The 27978-nt window shown below is 42.5% G+C and overlaps 2 protein-coding genes across 3 annotated transcripts in view; one reads left to right on the top strand and one right to left on the bottom strand.

The window, feature by feature from the left end:
• The window catches only part of ITGB5 (integrin subunit beta 5), a 79125-nt gene extending 54214 nt beyond the window's left edge, over positions 1-24911 (top strand). The window contains exons 11-15 of the mRNA XM_079993424.1: positions 15051-15273; positions 16942-17045; positions 21389-21505; positions 23246-23412; positions 24331-24911. Of these exons, the coding sequence (XP_079849550.1) occupies positions 15051-15273; positions 16942-17045; positions 21389-21505; positions 23246-23412; positions 24331-24426 (707 nt within the window). The 3' untranslated portion in view covers positions 24427-24911. The remainder of the gene's footprint in view (positions 1-15050; positions 15274-16941; positions 17046-21388; positions 21506-23245; positions 23413-24330) is intronic.
• Positions 1-27978, bottom strand: part of UMPS (uridine monophosphate synthetase) — a 55475-nt gene that overhangs the window by 20154 nt on the left and 7343 nt on the right. Inside the window, exon 7 of one of the 2 annotated variants that reach the window (XR_013843190.1) lies at positions 24857-25681. The exons of the other annotated variant lie outside the window; for it this stretch is intronic. The gene's annotated coding sequence lies outside the window, so the exon portion shown is untranslated. Of the gene's footprint in view, positions 1-24856; positions 25682-27978 lie in introns of those variants that run through there. 2 annotated transcript variants of the gene reach the window in all.

Here is a 27978-nt window from a genome sequence, read left to right as displayed (position 1 = left end):
TATGAGGAAATGGTTATGATAATAGGGGCAACAACAAAAGGGTATGATTTGGAATCAGTTGAGGACGATCCAAAATAATTTAAAGGAATGTAACCACAAAGGAGAACAGCAAACTCCCCCTGCTATCAGAGTTCAGCCATATCTTATAATTTAGAAAATTCTGCAAAAATTACACACAGTAGTAGAGCAGGGGGAGGAATGTTTGAATGGGGAGGAAAGCCCCAAATGTTACAAAATCTTTTCTCTCTCCAGAGGGGTAGCCATGTTATTTTTGTGTGGTTTAGTTTGCTCATTACGATTGAAACATTCTCAGCTAGAGTTCCTGCCTCTTGCAACTTTTGTGATGCAGTCTCTTGGCACTAGTTGTCTGCTTTAGAGATCAGGATCCAAACAATTAGCAACACATTCTTTATGCTTGATGTGTTGCTGATGCATTTGAATCCTTGTAGATTTTGAGGTCTCTGGAGAAGGGGTGCAGTTCAGACAAGCTGTCCTCCTTCACTGCTGAACTCTTGACTCTTTCCGGGTCAAATGCCTTTTAGATTCTTTGTAAGGATTGCTCCCTTTTGCTCAGAAACAGGTTGGAAACTGGAAGTGATCCTGAAGTTTCATCTTGGTTGCACTTGTACAGTAGACCTTTGGAGGATTGTGTGGTATGTCACGCAATAAGGCTGCAATCCCATGCACTCTTATTTAGTAGCAAGCCACATTCAACACAGTGGAGCTAACCTCTGAGTAAATGTGTGTAGTCTAGAACTGCAAGAGTGATAATGGTTTAATAGTAAGAATCATAACTGAGAAGGCTTTTGCAATTGCCTCTTTGAATTGTTAGAACTATATCCCCATGTGCTCCCATCTCAGTTTCTATATTAGTATTTTCCCCATTTATCAGCATTTTATAAGCTTAGCCCATAAGAAATATGCATTAAGGTAGGAGGGTGCTGTATTTTGTTTGACCTATAAATTTATTGTTTAGTATAACTTATAATTTATCATTGTGGCATGAATTTCAGAACCTTATAACTAAGAGGTTATCCACCATCATTAATAAGCATTCCGTTTCTAATGCAGATTCAACACAATTTTCTGCACTGTATAATTCACTTAAATAATATGTACTTAGTTAATATTCTGATTCGAGGAGAGAGGGAAGCTTTTGACAGGACAAATTCAGCCTTCTAGGGCAGGAACCTCTCCCTACCCTAAGACACATTTTGGTTCTGTTTTCCAAATTCCTATTAGTCAATTGTAGCTAGTTATTATGTTTTATAGCCTTGAGTTTTTCTCTTTCCAAAAGATGCTTAGGAGCTGTGTTTAAATATGTGTTAAATGCTCCAAATACATTGTAAGAGGACAGATGGGAAAATATATTCAGCTAGATTTCTCTGTTTCTCTCTCTCTTTCATTCTCATAAGCTTCCCAAAGAAGCAATTTCTTAGTTCCAGCAGATACAAAGAAGGTCAACAGACTGACCAGGCTTTTTACAAGTCTTTTTCTTTCCCTCAGCATCTCTCTCTTTATGGCTACTGCATTTTGATACATATAACCGTGTGTGTGTTTTCTGACTCATGACTAGGGATGGGGAGAAACTTGCGTTGTTTCACATTTTCATACGAATTCATGCTTTCCGAAACAATATCCAAACTGAGATGCAGCTATCCTTCAAAATTCACGTTCCTTCGAATTTTCTTAATGTACTTCTCCAACCAAAGGTTGTGTACAAAAATGTGGCTTTTTGAGGGGGGAGGTGCGCATAAAAAACAGCACACAATAGGGAAGATGGCTTTCAAAACTGAATATAGCAGGAGAAACACATGCTGAAATACTGATGCATTTTCATTGAGACTTTTGAAAACCTGGTGTGGAAATATGTACTGGACTGAGCAGTGAGATTGGAAAAACGAGAGACTGAAATGGACAGATTTATTCCTCCCTACCCGTGACACTTCTGGTTAGCGGCATAGATTTATGGATTCCCCAGGCATGTTTTAAAAGAAAGTGAGCCAGCATTGGGGTCTGCTGGCCTCCTTTTACTTGAATTCCATTCCAAGTGCCTCTTAACAAGGATTAGGCGTGGCATGCTTCTAGCCATTATTGCCACATGGGTTAACATGCAGAAATGTGGGGTCAAGATTTAGGTCCCTCTGATGTAATAAGGACTGACATGAACAGCAGGAAGTGGAGTCCTGTTGTTTGTTGCTAGTTGTAGCGGGGCGGCTTCCACTATGTGCATTAGATTTTGAAGATATTCTTTGTGCTTGGGAGTTCCAATAGTTTAGCAGTCTTTCTTCTGCTTCTGATGCACGTGTCTTGGGGGACATCAGCCTTATTCCCTCTAGGGGTTTATGGAGTCTGTTTGACACCACCCCCATCCTGCACGCATCTCTTCTTCAGCTCCCCTCTCCCATCCTCCCATTGCTTTTGCCTAATGCCCTTTGTAAAAAGTCAGGAGTTGGTATTCCTGCTGGGATCTGTCTGTTGCCCATCCCTGTAATAATGCAACAGAATGCCACTAACAGCTCAGGGGGAGGGCAGGGGAACTTCCCCTTGCTTGCCTAAAAATTAAAAAAAAAGTAGTGGCCAAAAAATTAACCACTTAACCACATATTGCCCAAGTGATGTGAAGCCAGAGCAGATGTGAGCAAGAGTGATGGATACTGGATTTTTCCAGAATTAACACAATGACTTATCGCCCCTTTCACATGATATGCAAGAACAGGTTATATACCTACTTAAGGGTACAAGGAGAGTTTCATACCTTCTGGAACCCCTTCTTTTCACCTAATAGATAATTTGCAGGCCTGGGGTTTAGTTTGGAGATAGATGATACCAGTATATGGTATATAAACATCACTTGTTTATGATTTATACATGCAAATGTGTGCTACTTTCAGTGCAGAGATGATGAGAATCCACATATGCTGTCTGTCTGCAGTGTGTTGGTTTCGGAAGGATGCACCTCCAAATACAGTTTCCATTGAAAGCAATGCAGTCCAGAGTTTTTGCTTGGATGATTGGTACAGTACTGGGAAACACATTTGTATGTGTGCATCCCTGATCAGTAGTCCTGATTCTAAGGCAAGGTGACAGTGGAGCAGTTTTGGACTTTGAGAATGTGCTTCTAAGGCACATCCTGCAAAGCTAACTGCCCCCCAAAAAAAGAACAGTCATTTCTAAAGCTGTAAGTGAAGCTTAAATGTCAGCTGTCTGCTTGCATACTTTCTATTAACTCTGTGGATATGACAGGGAAGAATACATAGGTGGTATCCCTGGATCTTGGGCTGCAGCTTCTGCTTAGCAGGCACACCTTTTGCTTGCCAGCTCTACTGAGCTACCAGGCAAAATCAGAAATCATAGGATCATAAAAGTTGGAAGGAACCCTGAGGATATGCAAGAATATGCAGTTGTCCCTTATGAACCAGTTCTAAACATGTGGGTCACAACTCATCCATCTAGATTGAAATATACTTGCCCTTTCTGTGCCCCCTTGCTCCTCCACTGCTGGTTAACGAATGACTCTGGATATATTTTCTCCTCTCCTGTGTAGTTGGGACTCATTAGTTGGGAAGAGTCTTCACATTCTACTTGAACAGTATGCGCTATATATTGTTGTTGATAAAAAAGGCAGTTCTTAGATCCCATCTGGCACTGCCATGTGGAATGAAATCATGCAACTGTCACATGCTTTTTTAAAATGGCTATCAGCTGAGTAATCACTGTTGATGTTGAAACCTCTCTCCTTAATTAAGGCATCATCTTAAAACATGTGCATGTGCTGACTAAGTGATACTGTATTTCCGAATGTGCTCATCTAGCATGTTTTTGTTCCTTTTTTCAGATCAGCTAAGCTGCTCTTTCCCCCTGTATTAACCTCTGATTTCTGAAACCTTTACTTGAAATTTGCGGTTTAAAATAACTTTGTGCTGGATGTGCATGTTCAAATGCTCATTTAATCCTGTTTAGTAAAGAAATAGATGCAAGCAGTAGCAGCAGAGCTGTTTTCCCCAATACGGGAATGTGGTATTGCACTGCTGGCATTAGATTGAAGATAGCATGAACATAGCGGGAAGGATTAAATCTTTGTTTTTTTAATTGATGAGAAAAGCACTAAAGCGCCATCCTGGTAGCACAGGAATCGCTATTCCATTCATGTCCAAAGCCTATAAAAAGGGAAAGCAACTGTTCAGCATCTGAATGAATTTGGCAGCAGCACTAAAAAGACATGAGCTGTGTATATACAAAGCCCCTCCAAGTAGTGAATTCCTGTTGCATGCACCAACTTTTTTTAACTCTGAAAACCCAAAAGACCATTTTGGCAGCTGAACTGATAATCCAACTATTATTTTCAGTATACTGCAAAGTATTGTTTGGATGCATCTAGGATGGTTGGAGCAGCAAAGGAGACTTCCTTGAGTATAGAAATCCTTGTGACCCATATACTTTCCTTTCCAAGGGAAGAGGGAAAAAAAATCAAACTTCCTAGTCAGCAAAGTTGTGAAAGAAATTCACAATTTGCACAAAGATGACGGGTGCAAAATAAATAGATCTCTGTTTCTGCTTATTATGACCCCTTGTTTGCTCATCCCTTTTGGATTATTGAAATCCAGTCATCTCAGTAAGGCATGCTGTTTAGCATATTAGTTGACTCTTTCTTCCGGCTTGTCAAAAAGCAGGGAGATTTCAGCAGAATCCTTAACTTTTTCTCCTTGCCTCCCACTCACTCCCTTCCCCAGACATTCTCGCTTCCAGTCCTGGCTCAGGTTATAACAGCTGTACATTTATCGTGTAAGCTGTTCTTATCTGTAAATATATGGATTCGATGAACCTGCTGCATTTATGCTGGGCATTCAAGTTAGGGGGGAAAGGCAGAATGTGTGGGAAATGATGAGGCACAGAGGCTTAACCTGTTACACAGAGACATCAAAAGTTGCCTTATACCAAATCAAAACATTGGCCCATTTAGCTTGGTCCTGCCTGCGCTTAATTGGGAGCAGCTCTTTAGGGTCTCAAAAGAGTCTTTTCTAGTCCTGCCTAGTTAATGGAGATCCGGGGATTGAAACTGGGACCTTCTGCATGCAAGGAAGGAGCTCTGCCACTAAGCTACACTCCTTCCCCAACTGTTGATTTCCTTTTGTGCTCTTAAGCACATCTAGCAACTTTGGATGGCGGTGCTGAGGCAAAGGGTGGTGTGGCCCACTGCTGTGCAACATTCTGAGGCTGCAGATTCCTCTGAGCCCTGTGATGCATTCACACCCTCTCTTTTTTCCCCTCTCCCCACCACCTCCATCCCTGGTGCTTTCCCCCCACGAAGATAATTTTTCCTGCTAATCCCAACAATTGATCTCTTACATGCATCTGGTAGGATGTTTCCCCATGTAGTGCAGAATGCACCGTGTTGGGAACAGGCAAATGAGCTGCTTCCATGGCAGTTTACGCTGCAGAGAGCAGCCTCCCGTGATATTTGTTCTGTAATTTATTTATATTTTTTGGCGGGGTGGGAGAAGAGGAATGACAGGGGCAACGTGACTGAATATCCCATTTGGCTTGGCCCATAATAGGGCAGGGCTTGCTCTCCCTAGGTTTAAAACAACGAATGTGTGATATTGGTATTTTGAGGTGGTTTAACAGCTTTCTCTTTGTAGGGTCAAGGGGTCCCTTGCTGCTCCAGCCACTCCCTATGCCTTGGACCTTTGGGTCTTTGACAGGCCCCTGTGTGTTTTTGCATTGGATGGTTCCACCTTCTACAGCTGACAGCTCTGCTACTGCTTGTTCATGTGGTCACTTGTCCAAGGATATGAGAGAGGTCTTCCACAGGACTCCTGACATGGGTGTCTGCAATATTTTTTTCTGGTATGGGCAAGGGGGACCCAAAAATTGAAAAGGGGGAGCAGTCTGGTTTCTCACACAGAAAGGAGAATAGTGTTTGTACATTTTTGCCCCATATATCTGACTCTTCAAATGCTAGGCACATATCCTTTTTTAAAAAATGAATGCTGGGAATAAACAGATTATGGTTTACTTGGGGTGTGTGAGAGATGTGCAGACAAGAATCTATGATGTTCCTTGTTCTCCCAGTGAGCATCCAGTCCTGTAAATTTTGGTTCTTCAGGAAGTGGCAATAACACACACTTAAAGAGTTTATAAAGGCATCCACTGCTTTCCCCACTTTTGTTTCTTTTTTTAGGGGCCCGAGTGGGTGGTTAGGGCAACGAGTGCAGTGGCGCTTTAAAGACTCATTGAATTAAAGTGGCATGAGCTTGAAGTGGAACAGCAAGCTTATATTCACATGGGTTGACATACATGCCCTGTTAAGTCAAGTTAACATGTTGAAGGCTGAGGTGGAATGTAAAAGCACACCTCTGCATAGTTTCGTGTTTTCCTGTTTAAGACATAAGCGGCTTATGGTTAGTGTATAGCACTTTGTTGTGAAGTTGCCTTAATGAAAGCTTCCATGGCCTTCATGAAAATTCAGTACTTTTAGTCATCTGACCAAGAAGGAAAAAATGGTCAGAACACTCACAGGTTATTTGAAGCTTTTTGCCTGCAGAAAAGGAGGGACTGAATAATTTTGCTAAGGAAAGCCTTCATCTTTAACATGTGCAAAGGTCACAAAACTCGAGAGTCTAGAAGGGGAAGGGTTGGACGCCTGCTTTTTGCCAACTGCTAAATTAATTCCAGTCATTTCTTAGCCCCTGCTGAGAGCATGAAAAACAAGGGTGTGTGTGAAGACAGGAAGCAAACTGGAGGGATGGTGGAAAGACTATAATGACTTAATGATCTAGGTATCCTTAATGTGAACTGACAGTGTTTTTAATTATTATTGTTGTTGTTTATATAGTGCCTCTTTTTTCTCCCTTCGTTTTTTAAAATTTCTTTTTTGTTTCCCTTCTTTGTTAAATTTACAAATAAATAATAATAATGAAGACAATTGTAGTGGCTGAAGTCTGTGGTTTTTGTAAAAAAACAAAACAACCCAGACTAAATGGAAAATGCTGACTCAAAATAAATGGCATTAGGAATAACTGGAAAAGATGATGTTCTCTTTAATAACTACATCTGTGAATGCTGAAAGATTTATATGAGAAGGGTTGGCAAGACTGAGGGTGCTGTACAGTCTAAAGAAGTGTAATGTTTTGGAAGAGCTGTGTTTTTCCAAATACTGCCTCCCAATGAGGCATGTTTGTGTATCTGTGTGACTTGTTGCATAAGGCATCATCTGCACCATCCATTTAAAGCCCTGCCGCATCACTTGAAATGCTAATGGCTTCCTCCAAAGAATCCTGGGAACTGTAGTTTCTTAAGGGTGCTGAGAGTTGCCAGGAGACCCTTGTTCACCTCACAGACTTAAGAGTTGTTCCAGAGTGCTCTGAGAAAGAGGGACTGATTGTTAAATAACTCTGGGAATTGTAGCTTTGTGAGGGGAATGAACCCAATGCTTCATTATGCATAATGGTGAGCTTATTGAAATATGTTTGGGAATTGCCCTGTTGCACTTTCTGTGGGCAAGGCACATCTTTTCATATACACCCAGGGTGGGGTGTCCATATAACCCCAGTGCTACAACATGTATGCTGCTTTCTTAGGTGAAGAAATGTGTTGTTGGGGGCATTCCAGTCTCCTTGTACTACAGTCTGGAAAATGGAACTACCAGCTCTTGGATCTATACAGCTACTGTTGGTATTGCATTTCTTTTTTTCCCCTCCCCCTGCCCCCTTTTGGCTTGCAGCTCTCACTTGGGGTGAAAAAGGATCCCTACGAGGTTGCATTAAGTTCTACTGCACAACATAGGCCTAAGTGTACAACTGGAGTGCACATATTCATTGGTTGGGTTGGATTTCTTTTTATATGTGATCCTGCTGAGCAGGTGAGCAGCACGTTGCCAGAATACAGTTAGCGGAATAGCTAGCAGAAAGTGACCAATAGTGGATGCTTTTACATCAAACCCCCCCCCCCCCCCCATCCTCTCATTCTTGATTTATTATATTTATCATAATTTTTTCCAGTTCCAGTAGTGTGTGTGGGCAGAAGATAGTGGAACAGGGAGGACAAGTTGGCTTAACTTTTTAATTATTTGTCCTGAGGCTCAGTTGTTTCTGTGAGGGTTCTTTGCTCAGGCATCCTCCCTCTTGTTTCAAAGCAAAAAGCAGAAATTGTGGGAGTTGGGAAAAGTGATGCTGGGTTTTCTTCAGAAGCTTGTAGAATGTGCACAGTCTGATTTCACAATATACAAGCAACTGTGCAGATTCATGTCTTGCTGGAATCTTTTTTTATTCTCTTGAGTCTGGTAGTGCTCTAGCTTTGCCCATCTTCACAGTTGGTTAATCTCTTTTAGCCCTAGTAGTCTGCCATCCCAGGAAAAACATCTGGGAGAGCTTCTGCTACCTTGTGCAAAATTCACTGTGTGGCAGGGTATGATGCGTGCTTATTTGTGCTATTTTGGAATGTAGACAGAAGCTAATGCTCTTTTCTTGAGTCATGGAAATAACTCTGTTGGAAGCTGTTTAACTTGTTTGCCTAAGAAGGAACTGCTTCTTGTTATACCCTGTTTCTAAACTCAACCTTCTAGATTTTCCAAAGTTCAAAGCTTTTTCCTGCATTCCTCTAAAGTTTGTACTTACTTATTTTTAAAAAAATTGAATCCCACCAAACAAAGCCTGCAAGGCAGCATGCAACATTATGTAGAAATAACAGTAAAACTACTGTAAAACGCCCCAAGTATCAACTTTATAAATTGGAGTCTTCTAGACAAAAACAACAGCAAACAATATAAAAATTAGCTTTAGTGAGTCGGAATCCCAAGCTACCTAACCATTTTAGGTCTCAGATCCCAAACGTTTCACTAACAATGTAAGAAGCAGTGCAGAGCTGCCAAAGCAGGCTTTAGGGGAGAGAGAGTTCCACAGTAGGGGGCTGCTACAGAAAAGGTCCCGCTGCTTGTAACTACCACCTAACATTTGCTAACAATGGGACTTGGAGCAATCCCACCTCCTCAGATGATGTCTGTGCATTCTAGGGGATAGTGTCTTCTGTGGGAGAAAGCATTCTGTAAATCAGGGATAGCCAATGTGATGCCCTCCAGATGTTTCGACCACAGCATCTCCTAGCATTCCTGACTATTGGCCATGCTGAATGGGATTGGGGGAAGTTGTGGTCCAAAACATGTTGGATACCCCTTGCCCTAAATTAACCTGGACCAATATATATGTCTTTATTTAGGGCTTTAAAGGTTAACACCAGCACTTTGAATTGTGCTCAGGGATAATTTGAGGACCACTTCATTTTTTCTCAACAGTAATGTTTTGTTCTCCCACCATGTAGTGGTGAGCACAACTGAAGTTTCTGATCCCTCTCTTTAGAACATAAGAAGAACCCTGCTAGATCAGACCAAAGGCCAGCATCCTGTTTGCCCAGTGGCCAACCATTTATAAGGGTGCAATCCAGCTCCATTAAAATAAGTAGGAGTCCTGCTGCTGACTTTAGTGGGAGTCCCATTATGATTTAAGGTGCAAGAGACAGAAGTTAGCTTGTTTGCCTTATTTCTGTATAAGTCATCTCTCTCCATGCTGGAAACTTAATTGGACTGCATTAGAGCTCCCATCTAGCACCATGCGCGCGCACACACACACACGCACGCACACACACGGGCAATCATGAATTTATTTATTTTTAGGAGTTTCCATTTGGGAAATATAAAATGCTACTCAGCCAGTTTAATCTATTTGTAATGGTTCCACTTGGGTTTTGTTTTCCTTTCCTTTTTTTTCAAAAACCCAGACAAACGCAGTGAGGACTGGCGTGTGTCCTTGTAAACAAATTGCAGAAAAGCTGCAGCGTGGAGGTCTGTGTCTTAAACTGTGCCAAATCTCTTAATTTGTATTGTGCTCTTGACACTCCTGCTGAAAAGGCAGAGGAGTGGAGAAAAACGGAAAGTGAGGGGGAGGGAAGAGATGAAGGGAGATGGTCTCTTTGTTGTGCCTTGTTCACTTAGCAAGGATTCCTGCATGAAATGGGGGCAAAGGAGGACAGGGCAGCGTCCTGCCAAGCCCCTGAACAATAGCAAGACAGCAGTGTTCTCCCAGTCTTTGCTTATTTAGCTGCAAAGGGATGCATCTCGGAATTTGAGTCTGAGTCAGTCCCATGTATCCATCTCCCTTGTTGAGAAGGGAATAGCTTTGGTGAAACCAGCATTGTTTCTTGGACTGCTGCAAGTTCCCAACTCATGAATCTGTTGATTTAGCTGGCCCGTGTGTCTTGTTTTCATCTCCTGGGAGTTGGGAAGGTAATTTAAAGGGAGGCAAACTGCAGCGCTTTTTACCATAACAAAACCAATAATATTTAAGGAAAGAGCTGTGGCTCAGTGGCAGAGCATTTGCTCTGCACACAGAAAATCCCAAGTTCAATCCCTGGCACCTCCAGGTAGAACAGGAGACAGCCCTTTCTGAAACCCTGGGTAGCTGCTGCCAGTCCGTGTAGACAGTCCTGAGCTAGATGGACATGATGGTGTTCTCATCTCCTGTGGCAGTAATTTAGCAGCAGGACTCCGAGCTTGAAGGAGTGATACCGTTATCTCTGTTTTGTCTAATATCGGGACAGTTTACATATTACAGCTGTAATTTATGGTGGTGGCTATGAACTATCCCACAGAGAGGCTGTTACCTTACTGTGAGCTGTTCATTTGCAGTTGCTCAGCGAAGGCATTGGTCAGTTTTCATCCTGCAAAAATAAGGGTCTGCTATCGCTTGCTGAAAAACACCCAGTCTTCACAAAGGTCCATTTCATTCCGTATTCATCCCACAGTAATGGCCATCCATTTCATTCCGTATTCATCCCACAGTAATGGCCATCCATTTCATTCCGTATTCATCCCACAGTAATGGCCATCCATAGAAAATAAGTGGCTTTGGTCACAACTGTTTAACCTGCAGCTGTACTCTGTCCTACAACACATTTAAGTTGTAGTCTGTGCTACAAGTGCTTAGCCCTAAAAGAAATTTACATCCTGCTGACCAGTTGTTTTGTGAGCAGGGCTCAGTAGTGTGGAAAGGCTAAGGTGTAGACTCTCCCCCCCCCGCCCCAACTTCCTAGCTGTTTTGGTTCTTTTCCAAAGGTACAGATGTGTGTATCACTAGCTACTGCACTGGCCCTGTTGAAGTGTGAGCATAATTCCGATTTGAATACAAAACCCCTCATCCTGCTTGGGGCTGTGCACACAGAAGCCTGCATCCATATGTACACAGGCCAGTGGTGGTGCAGGGCAGTTGTGAATCACTTGCCTGCTCAGACTGTACTCTTGCCTGACACTGATTTTACAAGCATAGAGATCTAGGGGAGAGAGCTTCTGAGAATGTTGCATGGAAACGATCAGGTTGTCAGTCTGCTCTCTTTTAAGAGCACTCTAATAAAATTGGCTATTGATTTTAAACATGGAATTAGGTTTACTGCTTTCAGTGGAAGAGCAGGAAACATCTGACATCTCATTTCAGAGTTGGACTAGAAGAAGCTCCTTGTGGCAAGCAGGAGGTGAAATATTTCTAGCAAACGGCATTAATAAATTGGATGCAAAACCAAAACAAGAGTGGTGGGTTTATCAAGTGCACAAAATATATTTATTTAACAGCAACAGGTGCTAGGGTACAGATGCGTGTTTCTTGATACTACCCCCACCCCCAAAAGAGAGATGCTTTAAACGTTTGATACTGGTACCTTACTATCATATAGCTGACATTTTGTTTCAAGAGCAACATAACTCACTCACCAATTGAAACATGCTGCAATCATTCAATTTCAGGCGTAGCATTTTTTAAAACTGAAGTACTGTAGGCAGAATGCCCTGTTTCAGACGTGTTAGTCACCCAGTCTCTGTATGTTGCTTTGACACCTCTGACTTGTTTTTGGAATGCACTTTCCCTTCTTGGGCTAAGATTATATTCCAATTCACCAGGAAGACTTATGTCTGCAGAAGGGTGCTGTGCTTTTCCAGCATTTATTTTTAGAGTCAGAATGCTTCTCCAAGATGGCCTTTTACATATTGTAAAGGTTCCTGGCCTCTTCTTCCCTCCCTGTCTCTTAATTTGGAGTGTGTGTGTATAAGAAATATCAAACAGACTGCCACAGGCTTGGGAATTCTTGATGCATTCGTGTCTTGAAAGCTGGTTTAATCTTGGTAATGAACCAGTTGCAGCTCAGTTTCTTTCATGGTAATTCCAGCTGAGCAAACTTTTTAAGTGTCCAAAGATTTTCCTTGCAATAATGGAAACAACAAAAATTAACCAGTGCCTCTCTTTCTGAATGGAATTCTCCACAGCACAAAACCTCAGTTTGCGTCCGAGTCAAAACACATGCACTTCTCCCATCTGGCAGGAGGAGCATTTACTGCTACTTTTGAGAACTACCTGCCTTTGTTGTCATTTTTCTCTAGAAACAGACAAAACCATCAAATACACTTTCAGAAAAGTTGGGTGGTGCCATACTTAATAACATACCACAGTAGTTACCTGCTACCAGAGGAGGGACAGTCTCATTTGATGAGATTCATTTTTTAAAAATTAACAAAACACCACTTGGTTTAGTATCTTGGCAGTCAACTTTGCCATCAGTGCCACCTTCAGGTGGATAAAGTGGGGCTTGCTGACAGCAAAATAACTTCTAAGTTGCAAGTTTGCAAGTCTTTCTTTGTAGCTGCTTCCTTACCTGCCCCACCTACCTGTCGTCACCTATGATGTCAGGTGGGTATGGGGGACATGGGCTTGTGGACTGGCTTTAACACTATGTGGTTAGAACTGGGAATTTCACAGCTGAACCAGTCTATATTCCTGGATGTTTTAAAGTTGTTGTCTGCTTAATAAACCCTCTTTAGCACTCCAGCGCTTTTGCTACAATTTATTATTTGTGTGTTATGTGCCGCTCTGGAAGTGATGCTGGCTTTGGAATGTCAAGCAGCATTCACAGGATTCCCAGAAAGTCTGGTGGGGCTGTATCCAACACCTCTTAGGTTGAAATGGCCTGCAGCCCTTAGGTTACCACTAATATACTCTTCCATCCTGCTTCACATTATGCAAAACTTTAGGGTGATGTAGTCCTTGTTCAATGCCCTTACAGTTCCAGGAGACATGTACGAGGAAAGCAGGAGTGAGTGCTGGGTTCAGCCACGAAACTTTCAATGCAAGTCACTTTTTCTCAGCCTAATCTACTCCACAGAGGCAGCTGTGAGGTTCAGATGCGATAGCAATACATTAAAACAAAGACTGTTCACCTTTGGAATGGGGGGGGGGGATTAAATAAATCAAGGCATGATGTTATATATGTTTTCTTTCCAATGTAACCTCATTGACTCTAGTAGGAAAGTTACTGCAGATTCCACCCCACCCCCACCCAAATGTCTAAGGAGGGGAGCCAGGGACCTCTACTTTTCGAGTATGTTGAACATCCCAAAGTGGTTGGCCTGGAGTTGTTTGGTTGGCTCAGATACGCCTGCTTTTTAAGATCCTCTTATTTCCAAGTATCCTAAATAGCAAGTCACAACCTCTGTGAATGGTTTTTATCATAAGCAGCTAAGAAATGATTCCTCCAGGGAGAGATTGCTGCAAAATATTGTCAACAGCAGTGCTGCAAGGTCTGTAGTAGCCTTTTAATGTTTGTTGGTGTTGGCGCAAAGTAGAATCTGTTATTTCAAAACAAGGAAAGAGACTCTGAGATGAAAATATTTAATAAGATTAAATATTTGTTAGTGCAAAACAGACGAGGATAAAAAAAAGAGGGTGGGGTTTAACTAAGAACATATTCCTTCAGCTGCATCAGGAAATAATCGAGAGCCAAAAAGAGTGCGTCTGAACTTTTGCTCCACTTGAAACAATAACTAGGAACTTGCTTCTATTTTAATTTTCTTGCTTAGCCCCTTGGTTTGTATGCTGTACAGCTTACGCTTGCCAGGTGGGATCTACAAATGAGATGCCACCCGTTTTAAAAGTGTCCTTTATTCCGGAACATATCAAATGTATAGCCTTGTTACTTTTTACTTTGAGTCTAGCAGTCCTTGTGTAGCTATTCTCATGCCAATTAATTTTAGCCTTTGTTGAGTTCTGGCGTTGAGTGTGTTGGGGTTGAGCCCAAGAGTGGAATTCCATGTAGTGCTAAGTGGGGTATGAGGTTCACCTCCACAATGGGACTTTTTCTCCCCCTCCTACTCCCCGTGTGACCCCTAAACTTGCTCTGTCCCCCCCCCCCTCCAAAGCAGATTTTGAGGCCAAGGGATGGGCTAGTCCTGTTGCACGAGTGGGCCACATTCTGCACATGCAACCATTAGCAACCAGAGAGACTTTGATAGAACTTGCGGGAACTTGTCATCTCCCGAGCAGTGGTCGAGGATAAAATGGACCATCCTTGGATACCCTTGAAGGGGAGAGGGAAGGGATACATGTGTTACAAATAAGATGTCTGGCCAGCTTGATGATTTGGGGCTTTGCTACATTCCTATGTAGAGGATGGCAAGGCTTGTTTTGTCGGCATCAGAAGTATGTTACATGTGCTTTGTTTATCCTTGTTGGTTGGCTGGTTTGCATTGTTGTGGAGAGGAATCAGTAAAGCTAGTCCCCACCTGCAGTTTGACGGGGTACAGCTGACAACAGATGGGATTACCATCTCATGTGCAGCCTGTGAGAACTACACCATAGTTTGTAGGTGACACTTTTTGCTGAATGTGATGTCTCCCTCCATAGTCAGTTTTTAATTACTTATTCCTGCTATTGCCCTTTTTACTACTACATAACACTTTTAATTTGCACAGTATTGCAATCTTTAATGTGTTTGCTTTCAACCCAATCCTGTGAGGTAGCTCATTTAATATCCCCATTTTTCAGACCAGCAGTGAGAACAGTGATGTTCCCAAAGTCTCACAGTGAGTCTATGGCTGAGCTAAGACTTTTTATCATTGAACACATTGGCTCTTGGGTAGCATTACTGCCTCTTAATTGGATTTTCAGCTGTCTTCTGGAACTGTGTCCCCATTTTGTTGGCAGCATAAGTGACGCCTGCTCTGTTTAATTTGCCTCTAGGTCATGGGGAATGCCACTGTGGGGAGTGCAAATGCCACCGTGGTTACATTGGGGACAACTGCAACTGCTCAACAGAGACAGGCCAGTGCCTTTCCAACGATGGCCAGATGTGCAGCGGCCGAGGCAACTGCATTTGTGGGAAATGCCAGTGCACAGAACCGGGTGCCTTTGGAGAGACGTGTGAGAAATGCCCTACCTGCCCAGGCGTCTGCAGCACAAAAAGGTATTGTGTGAGCTAGCTAGAGTGAAAACCCTTCTAATAACAACTTGATGACAGTGCCTGATTATGTCGCTCTCCAGCTTCATTGGTGTCCATCCCACCTGCCGATATACCTACAAAAATTCAGGAAGCAATGATGCATCACAGCTTGAAATTTACTTATCACTAGAATCCAGTGAGGTAGCTCATCAATATTCCCATTTTTCAGTTGGGGAATCTGCAGCTGAGACATGTGACATGTCCAAGACTACATCCATGAGTCCATTGTGCTTATTACAGCTTATTGTAGATGAGACCATGGCTTTGAAGTACTTTCCATACCTGAAGTCTTTGGCTCAGTTTTTGGCCTCAGCAGTTAAAAAGGTAGAATTGGGGAAAATCCGTTTGAGCTAGAGGGTAGGAGACTCAACAGTCCCAGGATCATGCATCCACCGTCTGTCTTCATGCAAGGCAGCAAAGGATGTAGTTTTGTGGTAGAGCAGCTGCTTTGGAAGCAGAAAGTCCCAGGTTCGATCCCTGACATCTCCAAGCAGGACTGGGAATGTGTCCTGGCCAAGATCCTGGAGAACCACTCCCAGTCTGCATAGACAAGGACTAATGATCTGACTTGATATAAAGCAGCTTCCTGTGTTGCTGTGTTCTATAGTTCTAACATCCATTTAGCTTGCATTGATGGATGTTTGTTTTGCTTAATGGCACTTGTTCAGGCTTGTACAGCTAGTGACACCCCGCCACCCCCAAGCTGAATGCAACTCCTTGCTTTTGTATTGGAACCTGTCAGGTATCTGACAACCTCCATTTCCCCCCCCCCCCCCAGTTCTAAATCATATAGCAAAAACAGGTTTATGAAGCTGTAATATGTGCCTGGTATATGCTGTGTTTTCAGCTTGACAGTTCATATGTTGTGCAGGCATGCATTAATAGTATTGTGTATAATGAAATGCATGAAAAAATGCAAAATGATCTGAAGCAATATGCATTTTCTTTTTCATTTCAATTTTACACAGCCTTAGCTTGCTAATTCTCTGTATTAGCCTCCAAAGGTTGGATACCTTCTCTACAAAACAGGACTGTCCTAAATATAATTTCCTAGTGCAAATCCTTTTTGGGGTTCTTCTTATCACTTCCCCTTTCTTCCTTTTTAAAAAGTATTATTAGAGAGTGACTTTTTCTCCTTGAATGGGAACGGTTTCTCCTTACATACAAGAAACAAATGTGTAGCCATGACCCATGTACCAATAAAATCAGCAGCAGCCTTTATATGTGGTTGCCACAGAGGGGGAAAGTTTTTATTTTGAGAAAACATCTCTGTCCATGTTTTTCTCAGGCAAATAGTTGTTGCTACTGTGCACTGAGACTTGTGGGGCAGAGGATAGGGAGGCCAACAGTAGGTGGAGCCAGAGAGGATAGACAAAACCAGTGATGGGAGTTTTGCTCCCATCCTCCTTCCTGCCGAGTTCTACGATGGGAACCCTTGAGACTAAGGAGGAGGAAGCTGGTGGCAGTGCCACTTCCCTGGACTGGTTCTAAGCAAGAAGGCAGGTGGGGACCGGCTGAGGGTAAACGGAGGTTGGTGGGGCAATGCCCCATTCCCTATGGGGGCAGACTCCACTGCACGCGGATGTGATTTGAAGGGAAGTCTATCAATCTCCTCTCATTCCTCTTTCTAAGGGACTGCATCGAGTGTATGCTGTTTAACTCAGGAAGACTGGCTGACAACCAGACCTGCCAAAAACACTGCCGGGACGAGATCATTACTCGAGTGGATGCTCTCAGTAAGTACAGGCAAGATAAACTAGGCAGAATCCTGGCAGAAGTTGATGCTGCTTATCAAAGTCTCACCACTTTAGGGGAAAGGGAATTTGGAATGTATTTTGTTAAAATGTAGACAAATAGTTGGATGTATTAGAGTTGTAAGGGAAAGGAACATTAAAGAACAATTGTGCGCGTAACGTAGGAAAAGAAGTAGCTGAGAGGTTGTATCTATACAATATATCGATTGTATCGATATATTGGCTAGTGATATAGGAGACAATTGTTTCAGTTAAGCAGCAGTGGTCCTTCTGTGGCCCTCCACTTGTTGCTGGACTACAATTCCCAACATCCCTTACCATTAGCCATGCAGACTGGGGCTGATGGGAGTTGCAGTCCACCTCTGAGTTAAAAGAAAATTGTTGCTGCATGATCTAATGGCAACAGATATAGCCAGCCGCTCTCTGTCTGGAGTACATTGTCATGTGGACTGAGTAGTTTGGTATCTCTGGACTTCAAGCTCTGTTGTGTTAAACCTTTTGTCACATTCCATTTTTGTGTGTGTGTGTGTGTGTGTGTGTGTGTGTGTGTGTGGCATTGGCGGGGGTGGGGGGACCATCACAGCTGTAGCTGCTCAGCTGTACTTGTGGCTCAACCCCACTCCCGCCAGTTAACAGACAATGACTATTTGCCAATGCAAATGTTGCAACATACTTTTTTTCTTCCTCTTTGTCTGTCTCTGCTGAGTTTATTTGCTATTTAAATGTGACTCCATTATCAACCCACTTTCCTAGGGAGAAAAGTCCAGATTTTTTCATTAATGGAATCCAAAACTGCCACAGAGGTGCAATGTGTGTGTGTGTGTGTGTGTGTGTGTGTGTGTGTGTGTGTGTGTGTTCTTAAAAATGCCCCTTAAAGCCCTTCTGGCTACTTGTGTAAATACAGATGCCTACCAATCGCAAAAAGCTAACTTCAGATAACAACATGCATACAGATAACCCTGAAATGCAGGCCTTTCGTTTGAAGCTGCTTTCCAAACTTATATGCTTAAGCTGTGCAGAGATAACGTAGCCAATATTGTGCTGAATTGCATGCAAAGCTCTTCCTGTGCAAACAGAAAAATTCTGGAGATCCACTTTTGGGAAGTGATTTGCACCAGCTTTACAAGTCTAGGGTAGAATTGAACTGAAACATTTGCGTTCCTTACTTGCTCCTTTATGGGGTCCCAACAGAGGCATAGACTGTATGGCTTCTGTAGCCACCACAATTTGGACAGAGCATAAAATATGATGGCATAGTGATCATATTAGACTCCTTCAAACATACTTCCTCACCTCTGGCCCAGAGGGTCCTATTGGGATCCAGCCTCTTCCAGGCTTTGGTTCAACACTTTCACAGCCTCTCCTGATTCAGACAGAATAAGGAGAAATATGTGTGCCATGCATGCTCCAAATCCCTGGATGACAGCTCCCACTGGCTTCATATAGAAGTTGAATAATATAGGAGAATGGACCCTTCTGCTTCACCTTCACATGCAGCAGCCAAACCTGCTATAGATGGGTTTTTCCTGCAAACCCAGCTGACTGGCCTTTTCATTTTATATAACAGCCTGTCCTTATATGATCCACTGGGGGGCCGGGGGAGAAACTGCTTGAAACAGCCGTGTCTGCCCCCCCTTCCTCCCACAACTTTCCCCTTTCTCTCAAAAATGACCTTTCAAGCAATTTCTGGCGATAAAAACCATTCAGCACATTTTTGAAATGCAAACACAGTGGATTGATTGCAGTTTTGATAACATCTCCACTTTGTCAGCACTTTGCGCCTCAAAATGAGACTGTTGTCTGCGGAGTATTCAAAAACGAAGGCAAGAGGAAAGCAAAAGGAATCCACAGGACAGAGTGCAATCCCTTGGCATTGAAGCCGGCATCATTTAGGAGCCTCGTTTTCTCAATCTCCCTTTTGTTATTAGGGCTTTACTTATTAGCCTAAACCAGATAGGCCTTTCGTGTGCATTCCTCTGAAAATCTGTAGCTGGGTTCAAAAATGATGAGATGGAATGTCTGATCAGACCCTAGGAGCCTTTACAAATTGTTGGTTTATTGCTCAAAAATTGAACTTGATACTTGGTTTTAGCAGTGTTCCAAACAACTAGCATGAGAAACAGTGGGATACACTGCTTTCCCTCAAATACCACTTAAGTTGTTTGTTTTAATTAGTTTTTGTTAAAGATTTTTTTGTTACAAAATATCTGTTGTCTCCACTTTCAATTCAGTCTTTTTCACAGTTCCTTTACATTTGGCATCCGTTTTAGAAGGTCCATCAGAACTTCTCCAGTGATGCACTACTGAATCGATTTTAAAGAATTAGTTTAAAGAGCATTCATTTATTAAATGCGACTAATTCAAGATGTTTAGCAGGGTTATATTTGATTCCTCTCCTGACTGAATGTCTGTATACCAGTTGCTCATAGTTTGGTCTGAAGTTGTACATGTACAGGTAGGGATTTGTGGGCCATCTGCTATCAGGAGTAATGAAGGTTGAGGCATCTTTGAAACAGAAGCTCTTTGTAGTGACTGCAGAAGTCTGTTCTTCTGACATGGTCCACAAGCCATCTGCCAAGCAGCCAAATGCTCACACAGTAAGAGAGATGAAAAGGGAAGATATCAGATTCTTAACATGGGAGCAGGAGCACAGGCAGATGGAAAGTAACCTGCTCAAGGATACCTGAAGGGCCAATTCTCCCATACAATCCTGCCTCACCCATTCAGATCCACCAATGGAAACATGCAGTTGCTGGGTAAATGGGATTTCCTTGTTTTCACACGCAGGCTTTGACACTCGCAAGTCTGAGGGGCCTTGGTGTTTTGCTGTGTGGTGGAAACAAAACTTTATTGTAAGGCTTTTGGCCTAGGCTACTGAATATTATTTTTTACTTCCTGCTATAATTTTGTTAAGGTATGGCATTGCTCAACTATGTTTCAAATACTTTTTGTATAGCATCATTCTATTGCTGGTAGTCACAAAGCTTATATATACAGTGGCACCTCGGGTTACATACACTTCAGGTTACAGACTCCGCTAACCCAGAAATAGTACCTCGGGTTAAGAACTTTGCTTCAGGATGAGAACAGAATTTGTGTGCCAGCGGCACGGCAGCAGCAGGAGGCCCCATTAGCTAAAGTAGTGCTTCAGGTTAAGAACAGTTTCAGGTTAAGAATGGACCTCCGGAACGAATTAAGTACTTAACCCGAGGTACCACTGTACATACATACATAGTGTGGCTTTGCTTTTTCTAAGCACTACCATTAGAAACTTGATTGCTTATTCCCCAAGGGAACGAAGTAGTGTTTAAAAACTGCATATGGGCAAAAGTGAGAGATTTGCCAATGAGACCTGCCTGAGGATGCAATTTTCTGACCTGCCCCAGATCTCTGGCCACATAACTACAGTGGTACCCCTGGTTAAGAACATAATTTGTTCTGGAGGTCCGTTCTTAACCTGAAGCACCACTTTAGCTAATGGGGCCTCCTGCTGCTGCCGCGCCGCCAGCACACAATTTCTGTTCTCATCCTGAAGCAAAGTTCTTAACCTGAGGTACTATTTCTGGGTTAGCGGAGTCTGTAACCTGAAGCGTCTGTAACCCAAGGTACCACTGTATTCAGTTTAATGCATTTGCTTGACCCTATGCAGCGTATCCATCACAGCATGTTTTTCTGTAATGCACAACATTGACCTTATCAGTGTTGAATATTTTAATCTCCATCTCCCTGCTATTCCCTGTGCTCCAACTGGATTGCAAAATTAAGCTTATTTCCAGACAATTACTTCCTCCATGGAGATTGGCATAAGGAAATGAAACTTCCTCTTCCAAAGAAAGTCTTCCAAGTTTCAGTTTTGTTTGGCCTTCTTTCAGAGAGACATAGAAATTCCTCTTTAAGGAGGGCAGGGCCATACCAACATCTCCTTTGCAATCTTGGAGTTGTGTTTATCCATAGCTTTCAAAATGTTTAGGCATGCAGCCGAGTCAATCTTTCACCTACTCACTATGTTAATGGTTTCAACAATTTTAGACATTTGAATGGTTTCCTAATTTGCTCCATATGTACCAACAGGAAGGCCGTCATATTGAAAGGAATCCAGAGACCCAAGAGACTTAGAATCTCAACATATTCTTCCATTTCTGGGGTCAAAATAATGGTAATTCAAACATGTGTTTTGATGCGCTGAACAAATGCCCAGCAAAACAAAGGGAGCATCTAATGCTGCGGATATGTTATAGGTTAAAATGTTTTTCAACATATGCCACAATATGCTAGGGTTTTAAATCTTTGTGTTATAAATAGGATTGTCTTACATTTTATTCCAGAAACTGATGACCCTCATTCAGTCTTGTGTGCTTACCCAGTGAAGGACTGTGTGATGAAGTTCACCTACACGGAACTCACCAGTGGAAAGACAAACATCACTGTTCTCAAGGAACCAGGTTTGTTATATCGTACATGCTTTGTGCTGTTTGTCCATACCACCAAAAGGCAAAAGTTTGGTTGTGGAGTTGACTGTAGAATCCCTTAGAATATTTTAACACCACTAAGGGTACAAGGGTGTACAAGAGTTTGGATGTTGTCCATAGATACTCTTTCCCTTTTCAGATGTGCAGAAAATACACAAGCAGTTTTAGGTATTTAAGGCGAACCAAGCCTTCCCCCTTTGGGGGCATTAGTGTGGTGGGGCCACTTCCACAGCCCTGCCATGCACAACGGCCAGGGCTGAAAGTGAGGGTTTAAATTGCTTCACCAGCCTGGAGATGGTGCAGTGATTGAGCCTGATGCTGATGGATCCTAGGCTAGCTCAGCCTCCCTGCCCTCCATATACCGTGTTTTGAGACCTTTCACTGGCTGCCCATTGAACTCCCTTGTGTCTGTATATTTCAAAGGGACAGTTCTGCATTGCTCTGTTGAAGGCAGCCTGCAAGAGTCCAGCTTAGCTGGGAGGAGACAGCTGAGCACAAGAGGGGTTTGGATTGCTCTGCCTACTGATTAATTTTCACTGGGGGGGGGGACTGCTTGTAGGTTAAGCCAGAAGAACAGATTCACATAGGGAGTGGTCCACAGAATACTAGTGAGAGGGGATGAAGGTTGATGGTCAGTAATCAGTGCCAGGCACATCTGGAGCACATCAGAAGGCCTTTGTGTGATGGGATGATGAAGTCAACTTACCTCAGTGTTGCAAGCATTCTTGCCAGAAGAAACATCCAAGCCAGTTGGAGCTTATTGGCTAGACCCAAATCCCCACCCATATTTTTAAGTGTAACTATGACCAAAGTAAAAAAGAATCTAGATAAGCAATGGTATAGCATGATAATCTAAAGCTCCTGATCTAAACAGCTCCAGACTTTGGGGAAAGAGTCCAATATTGGATTTAAAATTTAAAAAATTAATACTTTTTGTAGTCAAAAAGTTAGGCAATATTGTGCCCTACCTTACCTTTAGGGAACTGAATGTAGTGGCGTGCCCCAGTCTCAGTCTCCTGTCAAATTATCTAAGCTGTGAGCTGGAAGTGGGTGGGGCATCATTTTCAGATGGCATTCCTTTCTAGGCGACTTTGGGGCTGCATGCCAGCGGTGGACGGGGCAGAGCAATGGATGTAAATTTTATCTATGTAAAGTAGGCTAGCTTGTATACGCACTCACATTCCCCTCTCTAGCTTCCACCTAGACAAGCAATAGGCATTATCAGAGTTCAAGGACACATTCTGAGCCAGGCAAACATGCTCAAGGAGCGTGTGAAATAGGACCAGTGAAGAATGTGGCCTGGGAAGAGTGTGGCTGAGGAAAGGGTGAAACTTGGGAAGAGCCCAGGCTGAGGTTCCCCACCCGTTCTTAAAAATGCTATACATATGGAGCTGTCACATGCAGCAAGCAAAAGGACATGTGAATTTACCCATTCAGTGACCTTATATGTGCACAGAAGTAACCACTTGCTGGATTGGGGATATATAAAAACTCTGCTGCTGCAACAATATATATGCTGCAAATGAATTAGCAGAGCTGATCATATGTTAATAGTTAACTGTTGTCTCTGAAATACTGCCTCATAAATTCTGCTGTTGGTTTTGAACCTTTCAGGCTTGATAAAATACCTGTATTTGAAAAGGCAAGTTCTGATGTTTACACTGGATTTAGATAGTGTCCTTATCAATGATGATCATTTCTTTTCCTTGCCAGAGTGTAGCACTGCCCCTGATGCCATGATGATCTTACTGGCTGTGGTAGGCAGCATTGTGCTCCTGGGGATTGTCCTCTTGGCAATTTGGAAGCTGCTGGTCACTATTCATGACAGGCGGGAATTTGCCAGATTCCAAAGTGAGCGTTCCCGGGCAAGATATGAAATGGTAAGCATTCACTTCATGGGGGGGGGGGGCAGAAAAGAGCTGGAAAAGGGCTCAGTGCATAGGGGGTGGGAAGAAATGTGCAAATGTGTGCTGAGGACTACAGAGCAGGAAAGGAAAGTCTTGCTTTACTCTGTTCAGGGAAGGATTCATGGAGGCTGCTTGAGACCAGAATGGTGTGCAGGGAGGCAGAGGTGGCTCGGGTGGAGAGACGCAAACATGTGCAGCGGCTGTGTTGGCGGCAGCTGAAGAGCCGCGATGTACTGTCAGCTCAAATTGCCTTTGCCCAGGAAGACAGGCTGTGGCTTTGCTCTTGGTGCAGTTGGTCATGCCATGAAGAAACAGACAGCCCACCCCAGTGGAAGAAGACACAAGGCAGGCAGATGCAGGGAGCTTGAGAATGTGCTTGGCTGCCACCTGCCTACTTGGAGAGACAGCGTAGCTTCCTTGAGCTGGTCAGGTGGGGAGAGGCAGCCCCCCCAAGCAAGTGAGGCATCAGGGCTCACTCAGTTTGGGGGGAGGGGCTGCCTCCGCCTTCACACTGGAGGGCTCTTCTAGTCAGTCACTCCTGAAGCGACAAACCAGCTGGTCTCTGCCAGCTCCCCCCCCCCCCACCCGTGGCAGAGGGACTCAGGAGTGACAGTGGTTTCACCAGTGATACAGTGCTAGTTGACGCCTCTATCGCAGTCTGGCTGTCATACTGGTCCTGGGTGATGCACTGATACATCACCTAGGCCTACACAACACTATTACAGACTTTAGGAGTGCATGGGTAAAGAGTAGCAAAATAACATTAAGGGGAGGGGAAAACAAATGAGATTCCATTGATTTTAGCAGAACTTGCATTTGGTTTTCATGTCCAGAGTTTAATCTCCCTGTAAATACACTGTTTATATCACTTCCTTTTTTTCTTTTTTGTAGGCTTCAAACCCTCTTTACCGAAAACCTATTTCCACCCATAGCTTAGATTTCACATTCAACAAGCTTAACAGGACCTATAATGGTACAGTTGATTGACCCTGTGCTTGAAGGTGGAAGAGAGAGTTGAATGCTTGACAGTTGCTTGGCTTCCTCACCGCTTCCCAAAAAGGAAGACTGAATCCTCTACAGTGGGACAGTATTCTAAACTTTGACTTGAATGTCAGGAGATGGCTTCTATTGCACATTGAGGACAAGTGGGTAGCAGCCCATGTGCTCTGCAGATCTCTAACCCAAGCCCCGCTGATGTGCTCAGAATGTGTTGTCACTGACCTGGAGCTCTTGATGCCTCGGAAGCGCCAACCTATTGAACAATGTGCCATATAGCAGCTTCAGCCATATCTTGGTAGGAAAAAAACATGCAGGTCCATTTCATAGGGGTATTGTGTCACTGCTGGTTTTTAGGGGAGAAAAACTAGCATTGGAGAAGGTGGTGGAAGCATTGTTTTTTTTAAAAAAAATCCAGGTGTTAAACAGTTTTTAGAATAAATTTTTATATTAAAAAATAAAAGCAATTGCATATATGTGCTATGAGTATACTTATTCCTTTGCTTCCATGATCAATTTTTTTTATGAAAGGTGTGTTGCACTGTATTTAAGGACTTTTTATCAGAATTTAAATTAATATAAACAAGGAAGACTGCTTGTTCAGCCCATCATTTAGGTTAACCTGTACACTTACAAACTGTTCAGTTATCTGAAATTCCACGTTACAGCAGTCACAGTAGCTTTTAAGTAGCTGGAAATGTTTTGACTCCAAGCATGCTTATTTAGGATTAATTCCCACTGAACTTTACTTCCAAGTACACATGCTCACTACGTGACCCATGGTGAAAATAAAATAAACCCAAGTGTAGACACTGTAATATTTGCATAATTCAACTAACCACAAAACTTAAGATACATAATCTCTGTTTCTGTTCAATGTCACCAGTTTTGCATGCTGGCAAAGGAGACAACTAGATGTCCTCTAAAGGCTGCTCACTAGTTCTCACTATATGACACGTTAGGTTTAACCTAATCTACTTTAACACTGAACAATAAAGATCTTTAAAGAAGCACAGTGTTAAATGTATTAAGATCAGGTTTCTAAATGCCTAGTTACAGAGAGGCAGCGTATAAAGTACTTTTGTTTTATAAAGCTTACTGTTTGTTGGCAGTGACATTGCATTTCCTCTTCGCGAAAAAATCAGCCTTAATGCTGCGTCACCTTGTCCAAGGGGCAAAGTTGCTAGGTTCACTGTTCAATAATCTGTAATGAAGAGGTGTGGCAACAGGCAAACAATTGGATGGGCTGAAAAGCAAAATCGAGTGAGTGGTGGGACTACTGCAGCCCAGGAAGGGAGAAATTTCATATTATTCCACGCAGCCGACATGTAGCAAAATGACAACTGCAAAGCACATGGGGTAGCCACTTGCACCTACTCCACCAAGTAATGACCATAGCATCACAGCAGCAGCTCAGGTTTAATATGACATGTATGAAAGGTCTTAAGCACACAAAGACCATTATCACAAACCCAAATATGATTTTAATGAAGTGCTGCTTCAAGTTCTTGCAATGACTGGGGAAAGAACAGTGCTCAAAACATTTCGTGACTCTGCAATTATAAAAAATAAGGCTCTATACACTTCCCTTATACATACAATATTACTGCAAACATTGTCCAGTTTCAATATAGCAGGCAGCTGCAAACTGAATTTTGTTAGGACTTTAATGACAGTTTCTTAAACTTCCCAGTTAAACTATCACTCCCAACATCAAGTATGAATTTAAGGCTACAACTTATCTCTAATTGTGTAGCCTAATGCCTGGAAGCATTTCTTTATCCATTAGTTGAGCCTGCAAAACAAACCTCCAATTTTAAAAAAGAAAGAAACATAATCTTGAGAATTAGAGTATATCTATTTCTTATGGTAGTTTAAGAGACTGTTGTATCACAGCCTCAGTGCAGAAGGCAACATAAAATAAATAAAAGGCTAGCCAAGCTACCACTGATTCTCTCATTCTGACCCTTACAGGTCACAAAATGCATTTGCCAGGAGAAAACCAAGTTATTTTCATTTCCTGCTGGAGCAGTAGGTGCAGACATAGACCAATAGGCTGTTTAAGCTTGCTGCAATGAACACAATTACTATCTGCTACCCAGCATCAAACTGTGTTTATTTAACATTTTTATATGCCACCTTTCCCTCAAGGCCTCTAAAGGCTTTATAATGGCAACATAACCAATAAGAAGAGAACAGCCTATGGCATGTAAAAATAGAACACTCATCAATCAAAGCCAGGATTGATGGAGGAATGAGAAGAGTTGTACAATTACCTGACACACTAGAACTTATGAACTTTCCATCTTAACCACATTAACTAATTCACTCACACAAATAAAGTTGTCTCTTACACATCATAGTGGCTGGACATAATGGAAAAGCACTGTTTGGCTAATAGCAAAGAAAGGTTGCCTATAACAGATTTACAGTGATAAAGGGCCACGTTACAAAAGGCTGAAATTGTCCTTCACTGTTAAAATAAACTGGCTCCAGCTTCATCTCAAAATGAAAATGTAAAGCAGCCAAATTAAAGGTGGGGTGGAAACTTGAAGACAACAACTATTAGGTACTGCAAAGCACCTCATGCCACTTACACCTTCTGAATGAAATGGCCGTTGAACACTTCAACAGAGAATGGGACAGAACTACAGAATTTAAATGGCTATCAAGTGTTTGTGTCATTCCTATAATAATCTGTAATGAGCATTTCAATAACAGCCAGTTATGGAGAATCACTGTTATTGGCGTAGTTGGCTCAGTGCCTAGTATTGAATGAAGTAACAATCTCTGATGGATTTGGTTCTTCAACAAGTACCGCAAGCCAGTAAATAACTGCAGAATGAATATTTCTGCCGTCATTAAGCTACTGCATTTCCTTGGCACAGAAGTTTGCCAAGCAACCAGTCTAACAAGAAATATCACCTGATGACCACAACGCCAAAGACTGCATCAGCTTAAATGTATAAAAGTCAAATGTAGCCACTTAAAAAAACCCCACTTATTTTACAAAAAAGATACAATTAAGAAATTCAAGTTGTTTTATAAACTAGCAGAGGTTAGCACATCCAGCGCCTGTCTCCCTGTAATTCATTTACTGCCTCAGCTAGGAATGCCTATGGTATATAATGCAAATGAGGTTTTTTTTAAAAAAACACACAAACAAATTGTGACCTAGTTCTCATGTTCCTAACATATGGAAGGATGCCAGGGAATGTAAAATTAGAGATTATAGGACACATTAACCCTGGACACAGATTTCTTTACAGAGATGTGCCTGAATGAAAAGCATTGTTCCCTTGGCCGCTTCCAAAACCATGCCAATTAAGGCCAAGCACATACAAATAGTAATGTATGCTAACAATAAGTCCGATCTAAATGAAGGAGGTATGTGCAACAAAACAAAGGAGAACCAGCTACTATCATTTTGTCAAAACAGAACTCCCCTATTTTGTTTACTGAAGTGAAAACACAGTTCTTTTCTGTTAAATATCTACTACTTCAATTAAACAGTTCTTTATACTTGGGACAGCCTTGGACACT

Source organism: Podarcis cretensis (assembly GCF_951804945.1).
Source record: "Podarcis cretensis genome assembly, chromosome: 1".
NCBI lineage: Eukaryota > Metazoa > Chordata > Lepidosauria > Squamata > Lacertidae > Podarcis > Podarcis cretensis.
This window is presented reverse-complemented; position numbering and strand designations above follow the sequence as displayed.